Source organism: Sardina pilchardus, chromosome 24 (genome assembly GCF_963854185.1).
Source record: "Sardina pilchardus chromosome 24, fSarPil1.1, whole genome shotgun sequence".
Classification (NCBI taxonomy): Eukaryota; Metazoa; Chordata; class Actinopteri; order Clupeiformes; family Clupeidae; genus Sardina; species Sardina pilchardus.
This window is the reverse complement of record NC_085017.1, coordinates 24,549,448-24,570,150: the sequence shown is the minus strand read 5'-3', so window position 1 is coordinate 24,570,150 and position 20,703 is coordinate 24,549,448. Positions and strand designations below refer to the sequence as shown.

The window sequence follows — 20,703 nt, the reverse complement described above, 5'->3', positions numbered from 1 at the left end:
AAATATATTACACCTGATACATATCTGATCTGATGTATAAAATATAACAGAATAAATCTTTAATGTCCACCAAGGTGGAGATTTTCCTTTTGGCTCACCAGCATAAAAAAAAAAGAAGAAAAAAAAAGTCTATAATCTATTTCTATAGCTAGATAAGGAGGTAAGGAAATCCAGTCCAGTGAATGTTTTATGAGACGGTGCCCCTGAGCGGACTGGACTCTGGCCAGAGAGAGCGTGCGCCCCTTGTCCAGTGGCGTGGTCCCACTGACTGACCTGCAGCTCCTTGGCTCGGCTCTGCTGCTGGGCCAGCTGGGCGTCCTGCTGCTGCTGCTGCTCCTGGAGGCGGGCCTTGAGCTGCACACACTGCTGCCGCTCCTCCTCCAGGCCCGCGCTCAGCTCCCACGCCACCGCCTGCTGCTCCACCAGGGCCAGCTTCAGGTCCTGATGCGTCCAGAGAGGAGGGAGAGAGAGAGAGGGGGAGAAGGAGGGGGGGGGGGAAAGGAGAGAGAGAGAAAGAGAGTGTGAGAAGGAGAGGAGAGACAGAGAAGAGAGAGAGAGAGAGAGAGAGAAGGAGAGGAGAGAGAGAGGAGAGAGAAAGAAAGAGAGAGGAGAGAGAGAGAGAGAGTGAGAGGGAGAGGAGAGACAGAGGAGAGAGAGAGAGAAGGAGAGGAGAGAGAGAGGAGAGAGAGAGAAAGAGAACAATTCACATATATGAGTGGAGAACCACATGGGACACCACAGACTTAGGACCAGTGGATTGGACACAAGTACTGCTTTCCCATTTACAGAACTTCCTATTCTGCTAGGACTGGATATTATTGCCACGGATACAACTAAGTACACACACGTCTCTGCCTGTGATATAACCAACATGCAAATGACTTAAGTTTGAATTCCCATTAAAAGCACATTGCTGTGAATAAGTGAACACAACACCCTCCCGCGCTCTCTCCCACTCCCCATATCCCCTACTGTACATGCGTGTGCCATCATCGTGCTCCCGGCCTCCTCCAGCTTAATGAGAGGGTTTTTTTTTTTTTTGTTTTTTTTTAAAGTATATTTTTTGGGCTTTTGTGCCTTTAATTTTGACAGGACAGTAGAGAGAGACAGGAAGCGAGTGGGTGAGAGAGTCGGGGTGGGATCCGGAAAGGACCACGGGGCGGGAATCGAACCCGGGTCGCCGGCGTGCGGTGCAGGTGCCCCAGCCAGTTGCGCCACGGCTGGGGCCTTAATGAGAGGGTTTTATTTTGGGGAGTTAAACTAGGTCATGCGTCAGCACCAGCACCACCATCACCAGACAGACAGGCCCTGTGCTGCGGCGTGGCTCACCTCCAGCTCCTCCTTCTCCCCTTCCTCCCGCTTCTCCGACTTGCACTTCTCCTTCTCCAGGGCCCACTGCAGCTCCCTCGCCGCCCGCTGCTCCTCGGCCAGTCGGTCGGTCAGCGAGTGCACCTCCGACGCCTTCTGGGTGAGCTCGGCCCTGCGAAGAGAGAAGACAACGGTCAAATATCATCATCATCATCATCATCATCATCAACAACCGATTTTTTATTCAGAAATTGACTGAGCATCAAGCTCTTTTACAGCAATGCCCTGAGTTAGAAAACGTACAACGACAATAATCAAAATAACAAAACAAGAACAATAAAAAGACACAAAAGCCAAATAATTAAATAATATATCTAAATATATATATATATATATATATATATATATATATATATATATATGGTCAGTGCAAATGTATGTGCTTGTTGTGTTTGCTGAAAGTTGTTCGAATGGAGGACCTCCTTCAGGATATCCTTGTCAACATGCTCTTAGTGAGGCTTTGCACGTGTGTAAATAAATACTGTTGTGCAACTGTGTAGAGCCAATGTGAGACTGTGTACATTTGCAGCTATTCATAGGCTTCATCAGGTCCCTTTCCACAGGTGCATGCAATCAAGCACCTATATTATGAATGCAGACTGCATGGTGCTTGATTAAGACACCTGTGGAAAGCGACCTGATGAAACCCATGAATACACGGACTCTCCATGTGAGCTGTTCCCGTGTGGTGTCGGTGTGTACCTGAGTGTGTTCAGCTCCTTCAGGTGTTTGTGTGTCCGTGTGTACCTGAGTGTGTTGAGCTCCTTCAGGTGTTTGTGTTGGGTCTTGAGCGTGGTCTCCAGCTCCAGCTTGGTCTGGGCCAGCTCGCTCTTGACCTCCTCCAGGAGCTGCCGCTCCGCACGCGCTGCCGCCTGCTGCTCCTGACCGCCTGCCGCCGCTGCCGCTACGCCAGCCTGGGGCCCGGTCCTCTCCGGCTCCCGCTCACGAGAACCAGCGGCTACGCCTGGACACAACACAGCCGGTCAGTTATGAGGAAGGGTTGGACTTTGGCACACAACATAATAAAAGCATGAAACTACCAATCAATATCCATTATGCGGTGTATATTTACTTAATTGCTTAATTAATGGTATATGACTATAAATAATTAATATAAATGGTGGCGATACCCACAAACGGGCCCAAGGGAAATAGCTGAAGCTGTAATGATTTGTAACTAGATTTCCTACCGGTAATGGGAACATCTTGCTGCTGCTGCTGCTGCAGTTCTTGTTGCTGTTGTTGTTGTTGTTGTTGCTGTTGTTGTTGTTGTGGATGCTGCGGTGACTGTTGCCATGGAGACGTGAGCTCCCTGACGCCCGGATCCAGCTGCAGATGCTCCATCTGGGCTCGGAGCTGCCGCACCTCTGCCAGCAGGCTGTTCCTGTCGGCGGAGTGCAGGGCGCCCATGGCCTCTCTGTGCTGAGCATCCTGGGGAGAAGACACACTCCATCAGTCTCACTCACACAACAGGAGGTGAAGTCAAAGTCATACAACCACAACAAATCAAACCCAAGCATGTTTCTAGACCTAAAAACAGCCAGACACTGTTCTATGTACACACACATGAATGTACAATATGTATGTGTATGTGTGTGTGTGTGTGTTCGTGTGTATGTGTGTATGTGTGTATAAATGTATGTGTGTGTGTGTGTGTGTGTGTGTGTGTGTGTGTGTGTGTATATGTGTGTCTGTGTGCGTGTGTGTATATATATGTGTGTGTGTGTGTGTGTGTGTGTATGTGTATGTATGTATGTATGTATGTATGCATGTTTGTGTGTGTGTGTGTGCTACCTGTTCTCTGAGCCTGTGCTCCAGCTGGTTGAGGTGGATGACCGCGTCACTGGTGTCCAGCATCTCCAGCTGGCTGTAGAGGGCGCTCTTGAGCACGTCCCGCTCGCGGCGGAACACCTGCTGCACCGCACTCAGCAACTCGCCACGCCAGTCACCCGCACCCTCCGTCTGGCACACACACACACACACACACACACACACACACACACACACACACACACACACACACACACACACACACACACACACACACACGCACACACACACACACACACACACACACACGTTGACAACTCATTAAAACAGCCCAGAATTTTCTACAGATAGATATGTCGCTACCGTAAATAAACAAACATGTTCACATGTTTCTTTTCTTGTAGCACATTTCTTTCATTGAATCCCTTTCAGCACTGTAGCGCTAAACTGCTCCATTCCCGCTTTCGCTGTGCCGTGCCAATCTTAACACAAACGTGCTAAGTGGACCACCGAGCTGTGTGCGTGTTGCTGCCACGGAGGCCTTGTTTCCATGGTGCCTGGAGCGGAGAGAGACTCACCTGGGCTCCCTTGTGCATCTGCAGCTTGGCGATGAGGGTTTTGAGGGACTCCACCGTGGCCAGCAGGGCCTCCCTCTCTTTGGTCCAGCCCTGGAGGGGCAGCAGGTGGGGGGCCAGTCCGCTCCCCTCCCCGGCCATGTCGCAGGGCAGCTCCGACAGGGACAGCACCTGCATGCCCTCCTGGTGCACCTCGCGCAGCAGGCTCTGTAAAAGGGCCAGAGAAAGGCTTACGCGAGTCCACGATACTTTACATTAGTCTAGTAGTACGTAGTACACGTAGGGTGCCTCTCAACTTCTCTCCTCGATCCTTGGTCCTCCAGGTTCGTTCCCACTGATCTATAATTAACACTGGATAGACTATCCCGTTGTTGCCAACTTGCTGCCCCATCATTCTTTATGTAGATTACTGAGGACGAGGACCAAGGAAAGAAGGTAGGATATATAAAAGACAAATGAGGCACCCTTAGTTACTCCATGTTTGAGGCTAGCACTAGCCTGGGTGTTCCCATGCTGCCTTGCGCATAATTTCATTCACGTTGCTAAGGCAGTCTGGAAACTACCGCCCTAATTTTTGCCTGAGATAGGGGACCAATCACAGAACAGAACACATTTGATAGACATCCTTGGCGCCCAATGAACGCATCTGGGCATTTTTTCAAATACGAGAAAATGAACGTTTGGTTGCCAGACGGCAACCAACTCCTTTGAGAAGTGGTAGGCGCTAGCCAGGCTAGGCTGGCGCAAGAGAGCTCTGGAAATCCCAGCTCACCTTGATTCTGTCGGGGAGAACGTCGGCCTCGTTGTCTCGTCTGGCTCCTTCAGGTGTGGTCCTGAACTCCTGCGGTAGGTCCAACCCGGTGCGCTGGCTCCAGTCCGAGCTGCTGTCTGTTGAGGTATTAACAGTGAGCCTCATCCGCAGGTGCTTACAGACACAGAGATATTTATATTTCTCTTCTGCCAGGAAGACTCCCTACTAACAACGAGTAACCTTGGGCAGATATCAGCCATGAGTATCTTTCGGGGGATTGGATCAAGTGAGAAGGATATGGGGCAGAAAGGGATATCCAAGCAATACGTTGTGTATGTGTATGTTGTGGTTATTCTGTTGTGTATGGTCAGGGTATGAACACTAAAATTACCTTTGATCTTTTGTTGGTCTATATATGTATAGAGAGGTGTTTGCACACATATACTACACTTTTTAGATTACTTTTAGACTACAACATGCTTTTTAGAAAGGTCTGACCAGGGACTGGGGTTGCAAATTAGCCAACTGGCTAGAAACCTTTTATGTAACACATCTACAGACATGGTTATGGCATTGACTGTGATAGCTATGTATGTAATAATGTGCGCTGCATTGTCCCTGACAAATAAACAAATAAATAAATAAACAACAGAATTCTCTGCATCTTTTGCTCATAATTTGGACCTTTCAATGTCTTAACATTTTGCACAATGACATAAGACAACAAATAGTATTACAACGGATGCATTCATTTCCCCAGCAGAAGACAAACTGTTTGAAATGAACTATGAACTACTGTACGCCATCTGTCCAAGTTTCATTACATGAAAAAAAAAAAAAAAAGCCTCCAATCCACCATGCAGATAAGACCACACTAAAGATTGCTCACCACTTGTATAGCCGTCTTTGAACTGCGGTCCAACACCGTGCTCCTGTCTGGACGCAGCACCCTGCAGGCACGAGGAGAAAAACAGAGTTGCTGTAGGTACCCACTCCATTCTCTTGCATGAAACACAACACAGTAGGGGTGTAAATATTAATCGATTTGCATCGATGCATCGATTCTACAGCCGACGATTCAATGCATCGATACGTCCGCAAGATAATCGATTTATGTATTTATTTTAGTATTTTTCCGTCTGTTTATTTTCAGCATGTGCTCCTATGCGTAGCCTACTACCTGCTCCTAATCTGCGGGTAGCGCTATCCTCATTATTGTCTTCTACTTTATAGCCTAGTAGGGGTTTAAAATTGGCACCCTCTGCCACTTGCCAAATGTGAGTGAAAATCTGCATTGGCGAGTAGAATTAAAAGGTCATTCGCAATTGGCGGGTTGTTGACATACATGCTTCACTGTAAACGTTCAGCACCGCAACAAAGCGTTTATAGGCTGCGAATTTTGTCATCATCGCATAAGTTGGTGGACTACGTTTGGCATTTAATGACCCTCACTGTTAGGCCTACCATAGCTTCACTGATGCACACGTTTTTTCCCTGTGGAAAACAGCTGATGAATTCGTCAGATCAAGTGAGCACGCTAACAGTGACGTTAGTCATTCATTATTATACGCAATGACATTTGGCCAATGCATTCTAGAGACCTTTTAGTTACTGTGTCGTTTTACAAGTTAGGCTACGTGTTCTGAACATTTCTGTGTTCTGAGTAGCAGGTGTTATTTAATAACAGTTATTAGGACGAAGTGGAATTGGAGAAACAAGTGTCCAAACGAATCAATTTAAAGTTTTGGGGAAACGTTTATCCCGTTAGTTGAACATGCTTCAGATTATGATTTGTGTTCGTTCCCATACTGTCTTTGCTGAGCATGTACCTCAGATTCAAAAAGTCCTCCAGTTGTGGACTGATTTATTTTGAACAGTGACAACTATCATAGCCTGTACCGCTACGACACGGCCAGGGAATCTTTCCAACTTCAGAACGTTTTCGCAAGTTCACGTCCAGTGACAGACACCTATTTAATCTCACATCGCCAATACAGTGAAGGCTGCCTATGACTTAAATTACCTAAAGTTAAACGTTTAGCTAATTAATCTTCTAATATTGATTACACACAAAATGCATATGCAATAGCAGATATATTGGGCCTACAATTTGTATTAGGTTATCTCACAGTCAGCAGGTAGCCTACTGTATGTTACAGCGTGTGGAGGAAGAAAATGCACTAAAAGGCTGGTAGAAAGATCATTTGGCCCTGTTTATACTGTAACATACACATCATGTGAATAGAATAGGCTACTGTTACTGTATTCTCAATAAAAGGCAAATTATTTCTATTTTTCTAGATTTTTTAAACTTAATAGATATCATGTAAAAATCGAATCGAATCGAATCGTATCGGTGGGAATTCTAAATAATCGAAAAGAATCGAATCGCTGACCTAGGAAATCGATATCGAATCGAATCGGCATGAAGGCTCCGATTTACACCCCTACAACACAGGGACATGACATGACATTTCCACTGGAGTAGGCCGGGCCCCCTACAGCTGAGTGCAGTTGCAAGTCTGACTCACTTCAGCAGTGCTACACATGGAGCCACTTAAAATTCAGGCCATTGAACATACTGCACCAAAACCAATCACCACCCACAGTTCCCCACACACACACATACACACACACACACACACACTGCAGTGCAGGCACTGAACCATAACAATGCCTTGGGCAACCTGTGGGCTTCTTTGTCACGCAAAGACAAAGGGCGAAAACAAACAACGACTAGTGCAGCTAGTGAATTGTGGGGGTTGACAAACAACTAGCTGCAGCTGCAGTGGTGAAAATGAGGCAGGAATGTTTTGGATTGCTCGGAGTGTTGCTCGGTGGACAGGGCTGTTTACAGTGTTATCTACCTCGGAGCTGCGGAGTTTGTCGATGATGGCCTTCAGGGTCTTGCACTCGTCCTCCAGGGCCTGCACGTCGCGCCTGAGCCCCTCGCTCTCGGAGATGTGCCGCGCCTCCATGTCCATGATCTCGGCGGCGTGGAGCTCCTGCATCTGGTCGATCCTCTCCTGGTACTCCCCGATCACCTCCGCCACCTCCTCCTCGGAGGCCTGCGACGCTCCCACGGCTGCCGCTGCTGCCGTCGCCGTCGCCATCGACCCCAAGTCCGTCTGCGTCGCTACGTCGGCGCCGGCGACCGGCGATCGGCCGTTCCTGCTCGAGGAGGAGGACAGCGACGGCGAGGGGGATTTCTCCGGCTGCATGACCGCCGAGTTCTTCCTGGAGAGCGAGGGCTTGTCCTTCCCCCCTCCGCCGCCTGCGCCTCCCTTGTTCTTCCCGCCGTGGTGCTCCGGCTTGCCTCCTTTCTTCTTGGGCTGGGAGGGGGGTGGATGCTGCTGCTGCTGTTGGGCTCCCTGGACGTGCTTGGCTGCCTGGGCTGCCTGGGCTGCCTGCTGCTGCTGCTGCTGCTGCTGCTGCTGCTCGGCTGACTTGGCCAGCGCGCTCTGCAGCCTCTGGAGCTCCTCCTGGAGCTGGCCGATGGCGACGTCGCGGAGCTGCAGCTCCTGCTGGAGCTTGTCGCTGCGCTCGCGGTAGCTGCTCAGCTCCTCTTTGGTGGAGGACACCTCCTCGCGCACCTCCTGCAGCTCCTGCAGCAGCTCCGACGCCGAGCCCTCGCCGTCCGCCCCGGAGGCCTGCGCCGTTAACGGGGAGAGGTCAGAGTTAGGCGTCACACACGCTAATGGAGCTGTATATGGATGCAGGCTATCGACCGCTGTGTTGCATGGCTGCTTACCCGGTGGAGTTTGTCCTTCAGCTGGGCTATGGTCATCTCTCTTGCCTTCAAATAATACATGATGGTGTTAAATGGTGAAAAGTCAATGGGCAGTGACAGCAATGCACTTATTACTGTTCATCTGTTATTATTTATTGGTTTGCAAAAGCTACTATTACAAAAAACAGGAGCTTTGCTAACTCAGAAAACTATTGCAGTAGTTCTAACACATTTAGTCCAGATTGTAGAATCATACATAAAACAAAACTGCAGACAGATGGTAACTGATGCGAACTGAATAGGTGTTCTCTTACCATCAGCTCCTCCTGTAGTTTGTCGCTGCGCTCCCTGTAGAGACTCAGCTCCTCTTTGGTGGAGGACGCCTCTTCACGCACCTCCTCCAACTCCTGACGCAGCTCTGACACAACAGCAGGGTCCTCCTCGACACCAGCCTCCGAAGCCTGGGGGCACCAATCAAATCAAAGGTCAGAGGTCAAAGGGTAAGCCTCAGAGTGCCATAGGTCAAGTGAAAAAAAAAAGTTTCACTTTTGACAATCTGGTATCTGTAGTTCGTCCTGTTAAAACTCTGGTTTATACTACTAGGTGATATCTCTGACATTAAGATAAAGTACTGAGAAAGGACTGTTAAAACTTAAAGGGATAATCCGGAGTGAAATGCACTTTAGATCAATTTTTCGGACTATTGGGAGTACATACGTTGAGTTGACACCAAAATCATGTCATTCGGATGTATTTTGAGAAAGTTCGCGCTCACCGTTTTTAGCCAAAACTCGTTAGCCTGGAAGTGACCGGGGCGTGTCCTTTCGCCGCTACAAAACGCTATTTTTATACCTCTTCTACTGTTCCAAACAACACTACACTTACGTGGTAGTGAGTAGAGGTTCCCTAAAGCCAAACCGAAGTATCCGCACGTCTTTATGTGGTCGGATAGAGAGTCCAGAATGAATTTAATCGAGTCCGTACCTTTCCGGAAACGTTAGTAAAGTGTTGTGAAAACGTTGCTAGCTGCAACAGCGACATTTCCGGAAAGGTACTGACTCGATTAAATTCATTCTGGACTCTCTATCCGACCACATAAAGACGTGGGGATACTTCGGTTTGGCTTTAGGGACCCTCTACTCACTACCACGTAAGTGTAGTGTTGTTTGGAACAGTAGAAGAGGTATAAAAATAGTGTTTTGTAGCGGCGAAATGACATGCCCGAGTCACCTCCAGGCTAACGAGTTTTGGCTAAAAACGGTGAGCTCGAACTTTCTCAAAATACATCCGAATGACATGATTTTGGTGTCAACTCAACGTATGTACTCCCAATAGTCCGAAAAATTGATCTAAAGTGCATTTCACTCCGGATTATCCCTTTAAGCACTGCTTACGTACCTCCTTAAGGTCCTCTTGTAATTGAGCTATTGTTAAATCTTTGATCTGAAAAACAAAACAAAACAAACTTGCATCAACAAAAAGCATCAATAACAACATATTTCACAAAAGAAAAGCCCTTGGTACTACTTCTTTCCCCCATGTGTATGAGTGTAGTACCTGTAGCTCCTGCTGCAGTTTATGGCTGTGCTCCGTGAAGCTTCTCAGCTCCTCCTCAGCAGCCTGGACCTTCTCTTGCGCCTCCTGCAGCTCCTGGAGGAGCTCTGACATGGACGCCTCACCTCCTGACGCCTGATACGGGAGAGATCAAACACCAACACGAATGCTAATTTATCCACATAAATACTTTACGAAAGACTTAATTACGTTGGTTGGTATGTTCATGATAAATGGATCATGTTATGTTTTATTCAGCAAGATGTTATTATATATATAACATCTTGCTGCACATACATGACATTATATTTAATTCATATAAACACAATCTAGGTCTTCATATCTTGGTGAACTTTCTGTTTTTTTAGGGCTCCTAAATTAAGCCGTGGCCAAGCGCGGAGCGCTCTAAAAAGTAAAAATAGAATAGAAGGGCGCCGAGTGCATACCTCGGATGACAGCGGCGTCCTCTGCCGCGACGGCTTCGTCCTCATCTGGCTGAGCAGGTCCATCAGCACGGCGAGCCTCCTCTCGTACTCCATGACCTCCTCCTCCGAGCTGGACAGCAGCTGCTTCTGGAGCTCCTGGTCCTTCTGCATGCCGCACAGGCCCTCCTCCAGCTCCCGCAGCTTCTCCGTCAGCAGGCCCACCTTGCCGGCCGGGGGGCGTGCAGCTCTGCCGGCGGCCCTGTGCGCGACACTGAAGCCTGGGGCGTCCAGCTCGTCCATGGGGCTCAGCGAGGTCAGTCCGCCCAGGTCCTCCAGCTCGGCGCTGACCCCGTGCTGGAGCTCTTTGGTCTGGGCCTGGATGGCGCCGAGCTGGGCCTGGCTCACCAGCATGGCGGCCACCTTCTCCCGGAGTCGGTCCTCCAGCTCGGCCACGCGGCGGTGGAGGCCGGCGGCGTCGGACTGCGCCCGCTCCACCTTGACGCGGCACACGTCCAGCTCCAGGTCCTTCTCGCCCACGCAGGCCTCCAGCTCCTCCACGCGCCGCCTCAGCAGCTCCACCTGGGCGCTGGCGCTCTGCTCCAGCGCTCGCACCTGCGCCCGGGCCACCACCAGGGCGGCGGCCTTCTCCCGCAGGGCGTCGTGGAGCTCGGTGGTGGCCTTCTCCGCGCACGCCCCGTCCTCCCGCAGGCTGTCGTAGCGCTCCCGGAGCTCCTGGTGGTCGACCTTCAGCGTGTCCAGCTCCTGCGTCACCTCGTCCACGCGCTGCTTCATCTCGTCCATCTCCTCCCGGTGAAGCTCTTCCTCGTCCTCGTCCTCGTCCTCCTCCTCCTCGCCCTGCAGGCTGTGCCGCGGCTTGTGCTCGATGTTGGCGATCTCCTGCTGGAGCTTCTCGATGACGGCGTGCAGCTGGTCCACCTCCTCTTCGCTGCTCCTCTTCAGGCGCTCCTGCTCGCAGCGCAAGATCTCCACCTGAGACTCCAGCTCCCGCACCTGCTCGCTCCGCTCCTCCATCACCTGAAGAGGTGCGGGGGCAACAGCCAATCAAGTTAGCTCGCTGGATGGGTCGGTTCCACGAAGGTGGAGTTAGCACTGACCCACGTACACACACACCACCACATCACACCACAGTTTAACTCTATTAGCTAGACCCGCCAATTATAACCAATGCCCAGAAATTATAGGCTAGCAGCAATTGAACTCAGAGGTGTAGCCATTCGCCAGCTGTGTTGTGATTTATGAGTACACAGAACAAACACAACATTTTCACTCACACTTCAACATTAAATGGCCCATAAACCCTGAGTGATGGGCTGGTCAGTGATTCAATTTAGACCTGGCTTTTAACAGAACTGTCATTCAGTCCAGGGTTGAGTTTAATGCATTGTTTGATATCCAACAGGATGTAAACAGCACAACAACAGCAAAACCACACAAGATACTTAAACATTGAAACAATCCATGTCACTGGTCATCGCTGTCACAAAACATTACAAGTCTCAAAAACCTGATCCCAGAACTGCTTCCCAGCCATGCCAATTCATTTTTGCTTCACGGTTCACGGTTTCTCTTTTCATTCTTGATCAAAATGGCCAAAAAGTACATTTTTTTTGTTCACTATAATAATTTTCAATGTATTCTGAGAAAAGCGGGGGTCAGGTTTGTGAGAGCAAAGGTCACTGGTTAGGGATGGAAAAAGCAGGAGGGTAGAAGGGTTACAAGTCATCATTCCAAGAGTTCACTGGCCAATTCAGACATCAAATGACCACAACAAACAAGACAAAAAGAAACCGCAAAGGAACACATCAGACCACACTGCTCATTAGACCGCATTCCATTGATGCTGGGAATATTTCGAAATCCAAGGTAGATTAAAATTAATTTTCAAATTGTTATGGGATGAGGTCTAGAAGTAGATGTGGTACAGCTGAAATTACCAATGTCATTATTGTGTGAAAAACATTTTAGCATGAAGAAGACCTGGCTGTTTGCTTAGCTAGCACATTTTGCTAGTGCTTCTCTGCTAAAACATGCTAAAATGTTCCACACAAAGACTTTGGGGGAAAGATTTGAAGGGAGTGTTCTTATGCTACACAGCAGGTCTCACACACAAGGAGTCACTTCACATTTACGGATGTAGCAATGCACAGGCTATACACACACAGGCATGCTTGGGCTGTGGCTTGCACAGAGCTAGCATGCTAATACTGTGTGTGTATAGGCCGTTACCTTGTTGTCAGGGGTGTCTTCCATGTGTTGGAGCTTAGCCAGCTGCTCATTGAGCAGGGCTATCTCCCTATCCTTCTGCTCCATCACCTTAAAGAGTTAGACACTTCGTAAACCCAATGGGCTCTAAATGCTTTTGGTTCAAATCTCAGCTCTAACTAACCAAAAAAAAAAAGTTTTTGCTTTTATATGTACTTGATGATAATATGATTACAAGGCTAATCTTCAGTATTTTGTTTTCAAAAATCGTGTCCAAGATAATAAGGAAGACCATGCAAACAAGCAAGATTGTAATCACGATACAAACTCTGATGTTACCTTCAGGTAGCATCCTGAGACTACAGCAACAGCATGTCCCATCATATCACAAAAATCAGGTATAACCGATAAACCATAACTTAACCAAGGTACTCAAAACATGAATCAATGAATCGCATCCCTAAAGGACCATGAACCGCAGCAGACTGCCTCTGAACTCAAACTCTTTAACATTAGCGTTAGCATTAGCACGAGAGGTGATCGTGAGCGTCGGCTGGAAGCCTACCTCCAGCAGGCTGGCCTTGGCCTCCAGCTCTAGCTGCTGGCTGCTCAGCTCCTTCCTCTGGATCTCCAGCTGCATGTGGAGCTGCTGCACCTCCTCGCTCTTGTTCTCCAGCTCCTCACGGAACTGCTCCAGCTGCTCCTCCAGGTTACATATCTGAGCGCCACACAGAGGCCAGGAGGGGATGTGCTCAGTTAATACTGATATATCAATTTACGTTCTTTTATGTTCAAGTTTCAGATAAACCAATATGAGAAATCCTTTTGCAGTCCTAGTACATGTTGTGTGCGTGTGTGTGTGTGTGTGTGTGTGTGTGTGTGTGTGTGTGTGTGTGTGTGTGTGTGTGTGTGTGTGTGTGTGTGTGTGTGTGTTGCCTACCTCCTTCTCCTTCCTGTCCAGCGCCTCCCGCTCCGTCTGCAGCTGGGCCTCCAGGGTGCCATGCTCAGCCTCAGTCATGGGGGCATGCTGCCGAGACTCCTCCACCTGCGCCACACACACACACACGCACACACGCACACACGGACACTGCTGTTAAAATATGCAATTCAGCAAAAACAGAAACAGCTGATGTGCACATAGTACAAGCATCCACTGTTTAAAAACACAGACCACACACACACACACACACACACACACACACGCATGCACACACACACACCCTAGCATAACTAAACTATCTACGCACATACGCACATATACACCAAACACTGAATGCTCACAGCATGAACTGGCGTAACTTAAAAGCAGTTTTACACATTCGCTGACAATCTTAGGAGATGGCATATGGTGCGCCGGCATCCGCCACAGCAATAGTAAGCGTCACATCATGCATAGCTTACTAGCACGGGAATGACTCATTACCAGAACATGCAAGACCGTACGCCACGCAGTCACACACAAACCATGCAATCCCCAATCACCAAGGCTCTCTCATCATCCAGGAGCTATAAAAACGTCCATCATCGGCTCTTTGTTCTATCGCCATGGAGAAACAAGGACCCGGCAATGCAGCGGAGCACATTATTTATGCACACACATAGCCTGACACTCCCCCTCCTTACACACGCACTGAGAACCACCCCCCCTCCTCCCTCTCCTCCCACCCACCGTGAGGAATAACCTTGGCTGTCAGAGGAAGACCACAGATGACGCACACACATACAAAACGGCAGCACCGGCGGCGGTAGCAGCAACAGCAGCAGACACAAAAAGAGAGGGGAGGGGAGGGGAGGAGAGAGCGAGAGGGAAGACTCAGGAGGGAAGTGAGAGAGGAGGAGGAGGAGGAGGAGGAAGAATGAGGAATGAGGGAGGGGGAAACGATGCCGACACAAAATATGAAGGCGTGCGGGAGAGAGAGAGGAGAGGCGGAAGAGAGAAAAAGGAAGAGAGAAGAGGAATCACAAAGAGGAAGATGGGGGAAGAAATAAGTCACATAGCAATAAGGAAGGGTAGAGCGAGAGAGATGGAAAAACAGACAGACGAGAGGAGGAGAGGACAGGCAAGATATGGTCAGTCCCCCTCTTGCCTGGAGGGACCATGTGCTGACAGCAAAACACATGACGGACACAGACAGTGTGGGAAAAGAGGAGGAAGAGGGGATAAAAGACAAAAGAGTGAGGTAGATAGGACGAGGAAGAAAACAAGGACTGAGTAAGTGAAAGAGAGAAAGAGCCAGAGGGTAGAGAGAGAGTGTGCACATCAGATAGAATGGAAGAGTGCTATGATAGATAGATAGATAGATAGATAGATAGATAGATACTTTATTGATCCCCAGGGGGAAATTCAAGGTCCAAGCAGTTTAAGACACCACACACAACATACACTGCAATGTAAACAGGATAATAGGGAGAGAGAGGGACAGCTACAGACAGAAAAGAGAGAGAGTGAGAGCACATTAGATAGAAGAGTGCTATGAGAGGAGGAGAGAGGGAGGGACACAGAGAGACCAAGGGAAGAGAGAGAGAGAGAGAGTGTGTGCGCACATTAGATAGATGAGTGCTATGAGAGGAGGAGAGAAGGAGGGACAGAGAGAGACCCAGGGAAGAGAGAAAGAGAGAGAGAGAGAGACTGTGCACACGAGATGGACGAGTGCCAGGAGAGGAGGAGAGGAGGAGGAGAGCGGTATAGCGGAAGAGGAAGAGGAAGAGCACCGGACGCCTCACACACACTCACCCGGTGCAGGGTGTCGGTGCTGGTCAGCAGGGCCTGCTCCAGTTGGCGCACGCGCTCGCCCAGCCGCTCCAGCTCCTCGTCCCGCTCGGACGCCTCGCGCTCCAGCTGCTCGCTCCGCAGCAGCAGCTCGCTGCACCAGTCCGACTTCTCCTGCAGCTGAGTGCTCAGATGCTCCACCTGACGGACACGCGTGCACACACACGCACGCACAGGGAGGGAGGAGGAGGAGGATGGAGAGGGATGGAGAGAGAGAGAGGGGGGGAGAGAGAGAGGGAGAGGGAGAGAGAGAGAGAGGGAGAGCGAGAGAGAGAGAGAGAGGAGGGAGAGGGGGAGTCCACGTGACACAGGGGGTGGGAGGGGGGAGCAAGGAGAGAGAAAGAGGGAGAGAGAGAGAGAGAGAGAGAGAGAGAGAGGAAATGAGGGAGATGGGGAGAGTAAAAAAAGAAAGGGGGAAGAGGGAGAAGAAATGGACAGAGAAGATGGGGGAAGGGGGAGGGTGAGAGAAGGAATGAGAAGAAGGATAAAATGATGAATGAGAGAGAGCAAACCTCTTTCTTTGCAACATTACACAAGTTGGTCTGCTGATAACGCATTAAATTAAAAGGCATAAACATTAAAGCCATCAACGCGCTGACATCTTGTTTACTGAAAAAAGTGATTCATTTCACGTAGACAAACAGAAATATGCAACGCTCCAAGCTGGCATACATAATTTATCTTCAATTACACTAGTGCTTTTTAAAAAGCTGCCATGATAGGCAGACACTGGGGAAAACGCAGCCTCTTTATGAACGAACCCTTCCCACCCCGTGCTCTGGCAGCAACCCATCGCCATGGAAACTACTTAATGGGCAGAGGAGAACTGTGGAGAGGGAGAGCCTTCGCTCCCGGTGACCCAGAGGAGAAGAGAGGAGAGGAGAGGAGAAGAGAGGAGAGGATATTGGGGTTGTGTACAAAAAAGGCCTTGCAGGCAGGAGACAATATTTACCACCAGTTCCTGTTTGACAAGTCTGACATCATCTGCAGTTTGCTCTCAGGTAATATTATCTACACATTGCTTGCCAAGGCACCCAGCCTTATATTCAAAGCAATGTGTGTGTGTGTGTGTGTGTGTGTGTGTGTGTGTGTGTGTGTGTGTGTGTGTGTGTGTGTCCAATAAAGAGGAACGGAAGAGAAAGAGTGCAAAGGGAAAAAAGACTTTTGGGTTTGAGCTGGTAATCATCTGATTCCTCTCCCATTGTGGCGGGACAAAGGGAAGGGAAACTTGCTGGTGGGTCCCTCAGGCTCCGGCTAAAAAGGTTGGGGCTTTTTATAAAACTGAGCGGTGGGGTTGGGTGGTGTGGGGGGTGAGGGGTGTATGGGAGGGGGGGGGGGGAGTAATGTTGCTGAGTGTCTTTGTGTCTCCGATACTCAGGAGGCTGCTATTACAGTACCTTTTCCTCACAGTGCCTCACCGCAGGCAACAGGAGCCTACTATTGCGGTTCTAATACCAGAGTTACTAGATTAGGAGCAGAACAAGTACACACTAAAATAGGGCTCAGACCAAAGATTCGACGAGAAGAGACGAGACGAGCTGCGACGTTCTAAAAGCTTGCAACATGTTGAATGCTCTGCGACTGCTTGCAACTACTGTACGTGCAACATTTAATTCACACCGCTGCAACTCGGTCTTGTTGGGTCGGGAATCTTTGGTGTGAATTGGGCTTACCACAGATGGATAGTAACCTTATTGCAATTTCCAGTAAAGATCACAGATTCAGAAATCATAATTTACTCATCTGCTATCTAATACAATTTTCATTTGTAAACCCTTTCTAAAGCCCTATTCGCACGGGATTAGTATTACCTGTGGACCTTTGGTGATTTGTGATAATTGCGGAGAATGTCTGAGATCTTAGTCCCGTGCGAATGTGCCATGTCTGTAATTTGTAAAGTAAAAATTCCGCCGCAAATTACCTACTATATTTCGCCAAACACAGACGTCCGGTGATAATACTTATCCCGTGCGAATCTGTATCTCAGTGATTGCTGTTGCAATTGCATATCTTTTCTACTTTCTGTGTTGTTTTCGGACGTTAGCATACGACATATCCGGGTGTAATGTCAGTGAAAATAGAGTAATTTACAGACTTTGCTTATCCCGTGCGAATGCGCTGCAAGTAACACAGAGGTGGGGCGATAATTTGAAAATGACCGGAGGTCCACAGGTAATACTAATCCCGTGCGAATAGGGCTTTACTCTGTGTGTTTTCTGCTCCATCGCTGATATACAGTGGCACGGAGGCTGGTTTCTCTGGGTGTTGGGACTGTTTGTTTACAGTGGGCGTTCTGAAGTAGCCTGGTCCTCACCATCCCATAATACTACCATTTCATTTCGTATTATGGTCTGGAATTTCTTTGCTCTGAAGCGCTTGCAGGAAGCGGGAAGTAACGCCCAGTTCTGGTTTGAATTGATTGGACAGCTCTCACCCAATCGGCGATAGTTACTCATAACAACATAGCGCAGGCGTTTAACGTCATCGTCACGAGCGCCCTCCCCCTTTCGCCCCCACCAACCCGTCTCTTCGTTTATTGGCTGCTTTCTGGAGGGGGGGCATTCTGTTACAATTCTACCGAGCAGAATGCTCCACAGAGGAGCACGGCCAGACTCGTAGTGGAGGCAATCCTTGGCCGGAAGTACGTGGATGGCTCGCGAGGCTAGTTCTGAAGGGCCTCACCTCTCGGTCCCTCTGCTCGCTGGCGCTCTGAGACTTGGGCGGGTGCTTCAGCTGCTGCTCCAGCTTGAGGATCTCCTGCTGGAAGACGTCTCGCTCGTGCTCCCTGTCCATCGCTTGCTCCTGGGGGTGCAGACAGAGATGGATGGAGAGAGAGAGACAGAGATGGATGGATAGAGAGATAGAGAGGAGGAAGAGGAAGAAAGATGCAAGGAAATAGAGGGAGAATGAGTATAATTAGTATAATAGAGGGATGGCAGTAGATGGCAGCTTATATAATGGAAACATCTACCCTCCGCAAATTAAATGATTACAGATGTATGACACAAGTGTATGCAATTTCTATGACAATGCCACAGAATCTGTAAAAACTGTCAACAGTAGACAGCAACCAAATATGTGACCAAGTATGTGCATGTCACGGTTTCTTGAGGATTTACTGTCACAGCACAGCCGAAGCAGCAGCTATTTTTAACTGCAGTATGGTATAAATAACAGGTGAAATAAATGTGTCACCAGACAGGCAAAAAAACACACAGCCGTCGAGATAAGGCCGTGTTTATGCGTGAGAAAAGATGCACAGATGGAGCACGGCGAAAAGATCAATATTCAGATCTCTAAACGGGATCACACTAGTAAAACATAATGAATCACCAGCAATCGCCCTGATGCGGCAAAGAAGACCATGTAATCTATACAGTTACAGTTCAATTACAATCACTTTACGGGAGAGGCAAATCAAAGTACACAGCCACTTAAAAGCTCCCAGATTCACGTGGACTATATTTTACTCTTTATGTGGTCGGACATTACACAGAGCAGCATCCGCCCCCCGAGGTGTCAGGCGTTCGGTGCGCTGCAGTACATCAACGTCGAGTTAGCACGGGCGAAGCTTGTGAAGATGCCCGCGAGCGGCAAACCCATAGCGCTCCATGTGTAACCTCACGTGCGACGCAAATCTGTTTGTTTTCGCTGGATTTGTCTAATAAATTGAATCAATTATTCAATTAATCAAATCATTTTAGGCTCTACCACTTCAGTCTCTTCCGCATGAAAGCTATTTTACAGAATTAAATTTGATTTGATAAACTACATCTGAATAAATATTGGTCTTACAAAATATGCTACTTATTTTCTTTTTCATTAAAAAAACAAACATTTAATATGATGACAATGATGTTGCAAGTATGCCTTAATAATTTGCGGTGGTGATGGTGTTGCAAGTATAACTGCCTTCATAGTTTGCGGTGGTGATGGTGTTGCGAGTATAACTGCCTTCATAATTTGCGGTGGTGATGGTGTTGCGAGTATAACTGCCTTCGTAGTTTGCGGTGGAGATGGTGTTGCGAGTATAACTGCTGCGAAAGGCCACTCACGTCCAGGAACTTGCGGTTCTTCTCCAGCTGTTTCTCCAGGGCCTGGATCTGCTGCCGCAGGTCGGCGGCCTCGGCGTTGTGCGCCTGCTCCTGCTCGATGCTGCGGTTCACCTGCTCCTCCAGGTCGGCCTCCAGGTCCTTCAGGTGCTGCAGCATCACGCCGCTCTCCTTCTCCGCCTGCAGCTGCACCTCCACCTTCTCCTGCATCAGCTTCTCCGTCTCCTCCAGCAGGTCTGAGAGGGAGCCAGGGAGCAGTCCCAAGACGAGGAAGACGAGGAGGAGGAGGAAGAGGAAGAGGAAGCAGAGGATGGTGTTAGATGAGATGTAACTTATTCAACACATTAGGTCTGGAGAGCAATACACCCCAGGTTGTAGCTCCATGATGGTTGCTCCCACTGACCAGGAAAAACAACCATCAATGGCAAGCAAAGGCAGCACTTTCACCATATGCACTTCCTCAGAGAGTGTGTGTACACAAGTGTGCAACCTGGCCAAGCAGCTTGCGATTGATGGCTGATGTTTTTCCAGGTCTATGGGTGAACCTGAACTAAGATCATGGAGCCATGACATGAGGAATATTTGACTCAGAGATGAGACTTTTCCCACACACGTACTGATTAGTTCTACACAAGACGAGGCAGACAGGAGCTTGAATTGCGCTCATCATCATGTACAAATAAACTAAACAATGACAATTAAAACATTACAAAGCCAATAATAACCGCTAAATGCTACATGCTACATGCTACTGACCAGCAAAGATTCTTCACATGATAGTGAAGTTATAACATTACAATCAACTGGTCAGCATGACAAGCCAACTTTCTCCATGTCTGCCTCCTCCAGAGGTTATGCCATAAATCACAGTGCTCATCTCCATCCTGATTGCCCATGATTGCCAGCCTTTTTTCCCCATCTGTGTCCCAATTCGCCCCCAACACCTTACCAAACCATCACCACGGAAACCACTCCACATTATTCCATTCGGAGGTCAGAGGTCACAGTCCCACATTATTAGTGCAACACAAGAGGGAGATAGGAAGGGGGGGGAGAGTGCAGAGACAGAGGGCCGTGTGACCAAAGAAAGAGAGAGGAAGGTACTGTACAGTACATACAGATGAAGCCAGACCAAAAATCAAGATCAGAGAGATACGACAATCAAAGGACTGCAGTCTCCATGCCTCAGATGCAATTCCAGGCAAACGGGAGATGGGATTACATGGAGTCATTGCGCAATCATCTCACTCTAAACGTACTGGGCATTGTTTGATACTGTGTGGCTGGATTCAGGGCCAATTGAAATGGGGAAAAATCTGTCTAGAGTAGAGATGGTTGCCAATGACAATGTAATGCTATTTGATAAATATTGATTTGTTTGTATCCTTACTCATCATGCCAATTGCTTTTAAATTAGCGGTCAACAAAAACACCAACTCATCAATAAAAAAAAACACAGAGTACGACAAAATCAAAACAAAAACT

At 48.6% G+C, this 20,703-nt stretch overlaps 1 protein-coding gene across 1 annotated transcript in view; it reads right to left on the bottom strand.

Moving 5' to 3' along the window:
* akap9 (A kinase (PRKA) anchor protein 9) overlaps window positions 1-20,703 on the bottom strand; it is an 87,633-nt gene that overhangs the window by 8,221 nt on the left and 58,709 nt on the right. Inside the window, 20 exon segments of the mRNA XM_062529095.1 lie at window positions 274-441; window positions 1,330-1,480; window positions 2,116-2,332; window positions 2,559-2,799; window positions 3,163-3,330; window positions 3,717-3,920; window positions 4,486-4,601; window positions 5,354-5,414; window positions 7,332-8,114; window positions 8,216-8,260; window positions 8,509-8,655; window positions 9,593-9,637; window positions 9,752-9,883; window positions 10,195-11,208; window positions 12,421-12,507; window positions 12,962-13,114; window positions 13,337-13,441; window positions 15,131-15,307; window positions 17,849-17,968; window positions 19,222-19,454. Of these exon segments, the coding sequence (XP_062385079.1) occupies window positions 274-441; window positions 1,330-1,480; window positions 2,116-2,332; window positions 2,559-2,799; window positions 3,163-3,330; window positions 3,717-3,920; window positions 4,486-4,601; window positions 5,354-5,414; window positions 7,332-8,114; window positions 8,216-8,260; window positions 8,509-8,655; window positions 9,593-9,637; window positions 9,752-9,883; window positions 10,195-11,208; window positions 12,421-12,507; window positions 12,962-13,114; window positions 13,337-13,441; window positions 15,131-15,307; window positions 17,849-17,968; window positions 19,222-19,454 (4,367 nt within the window).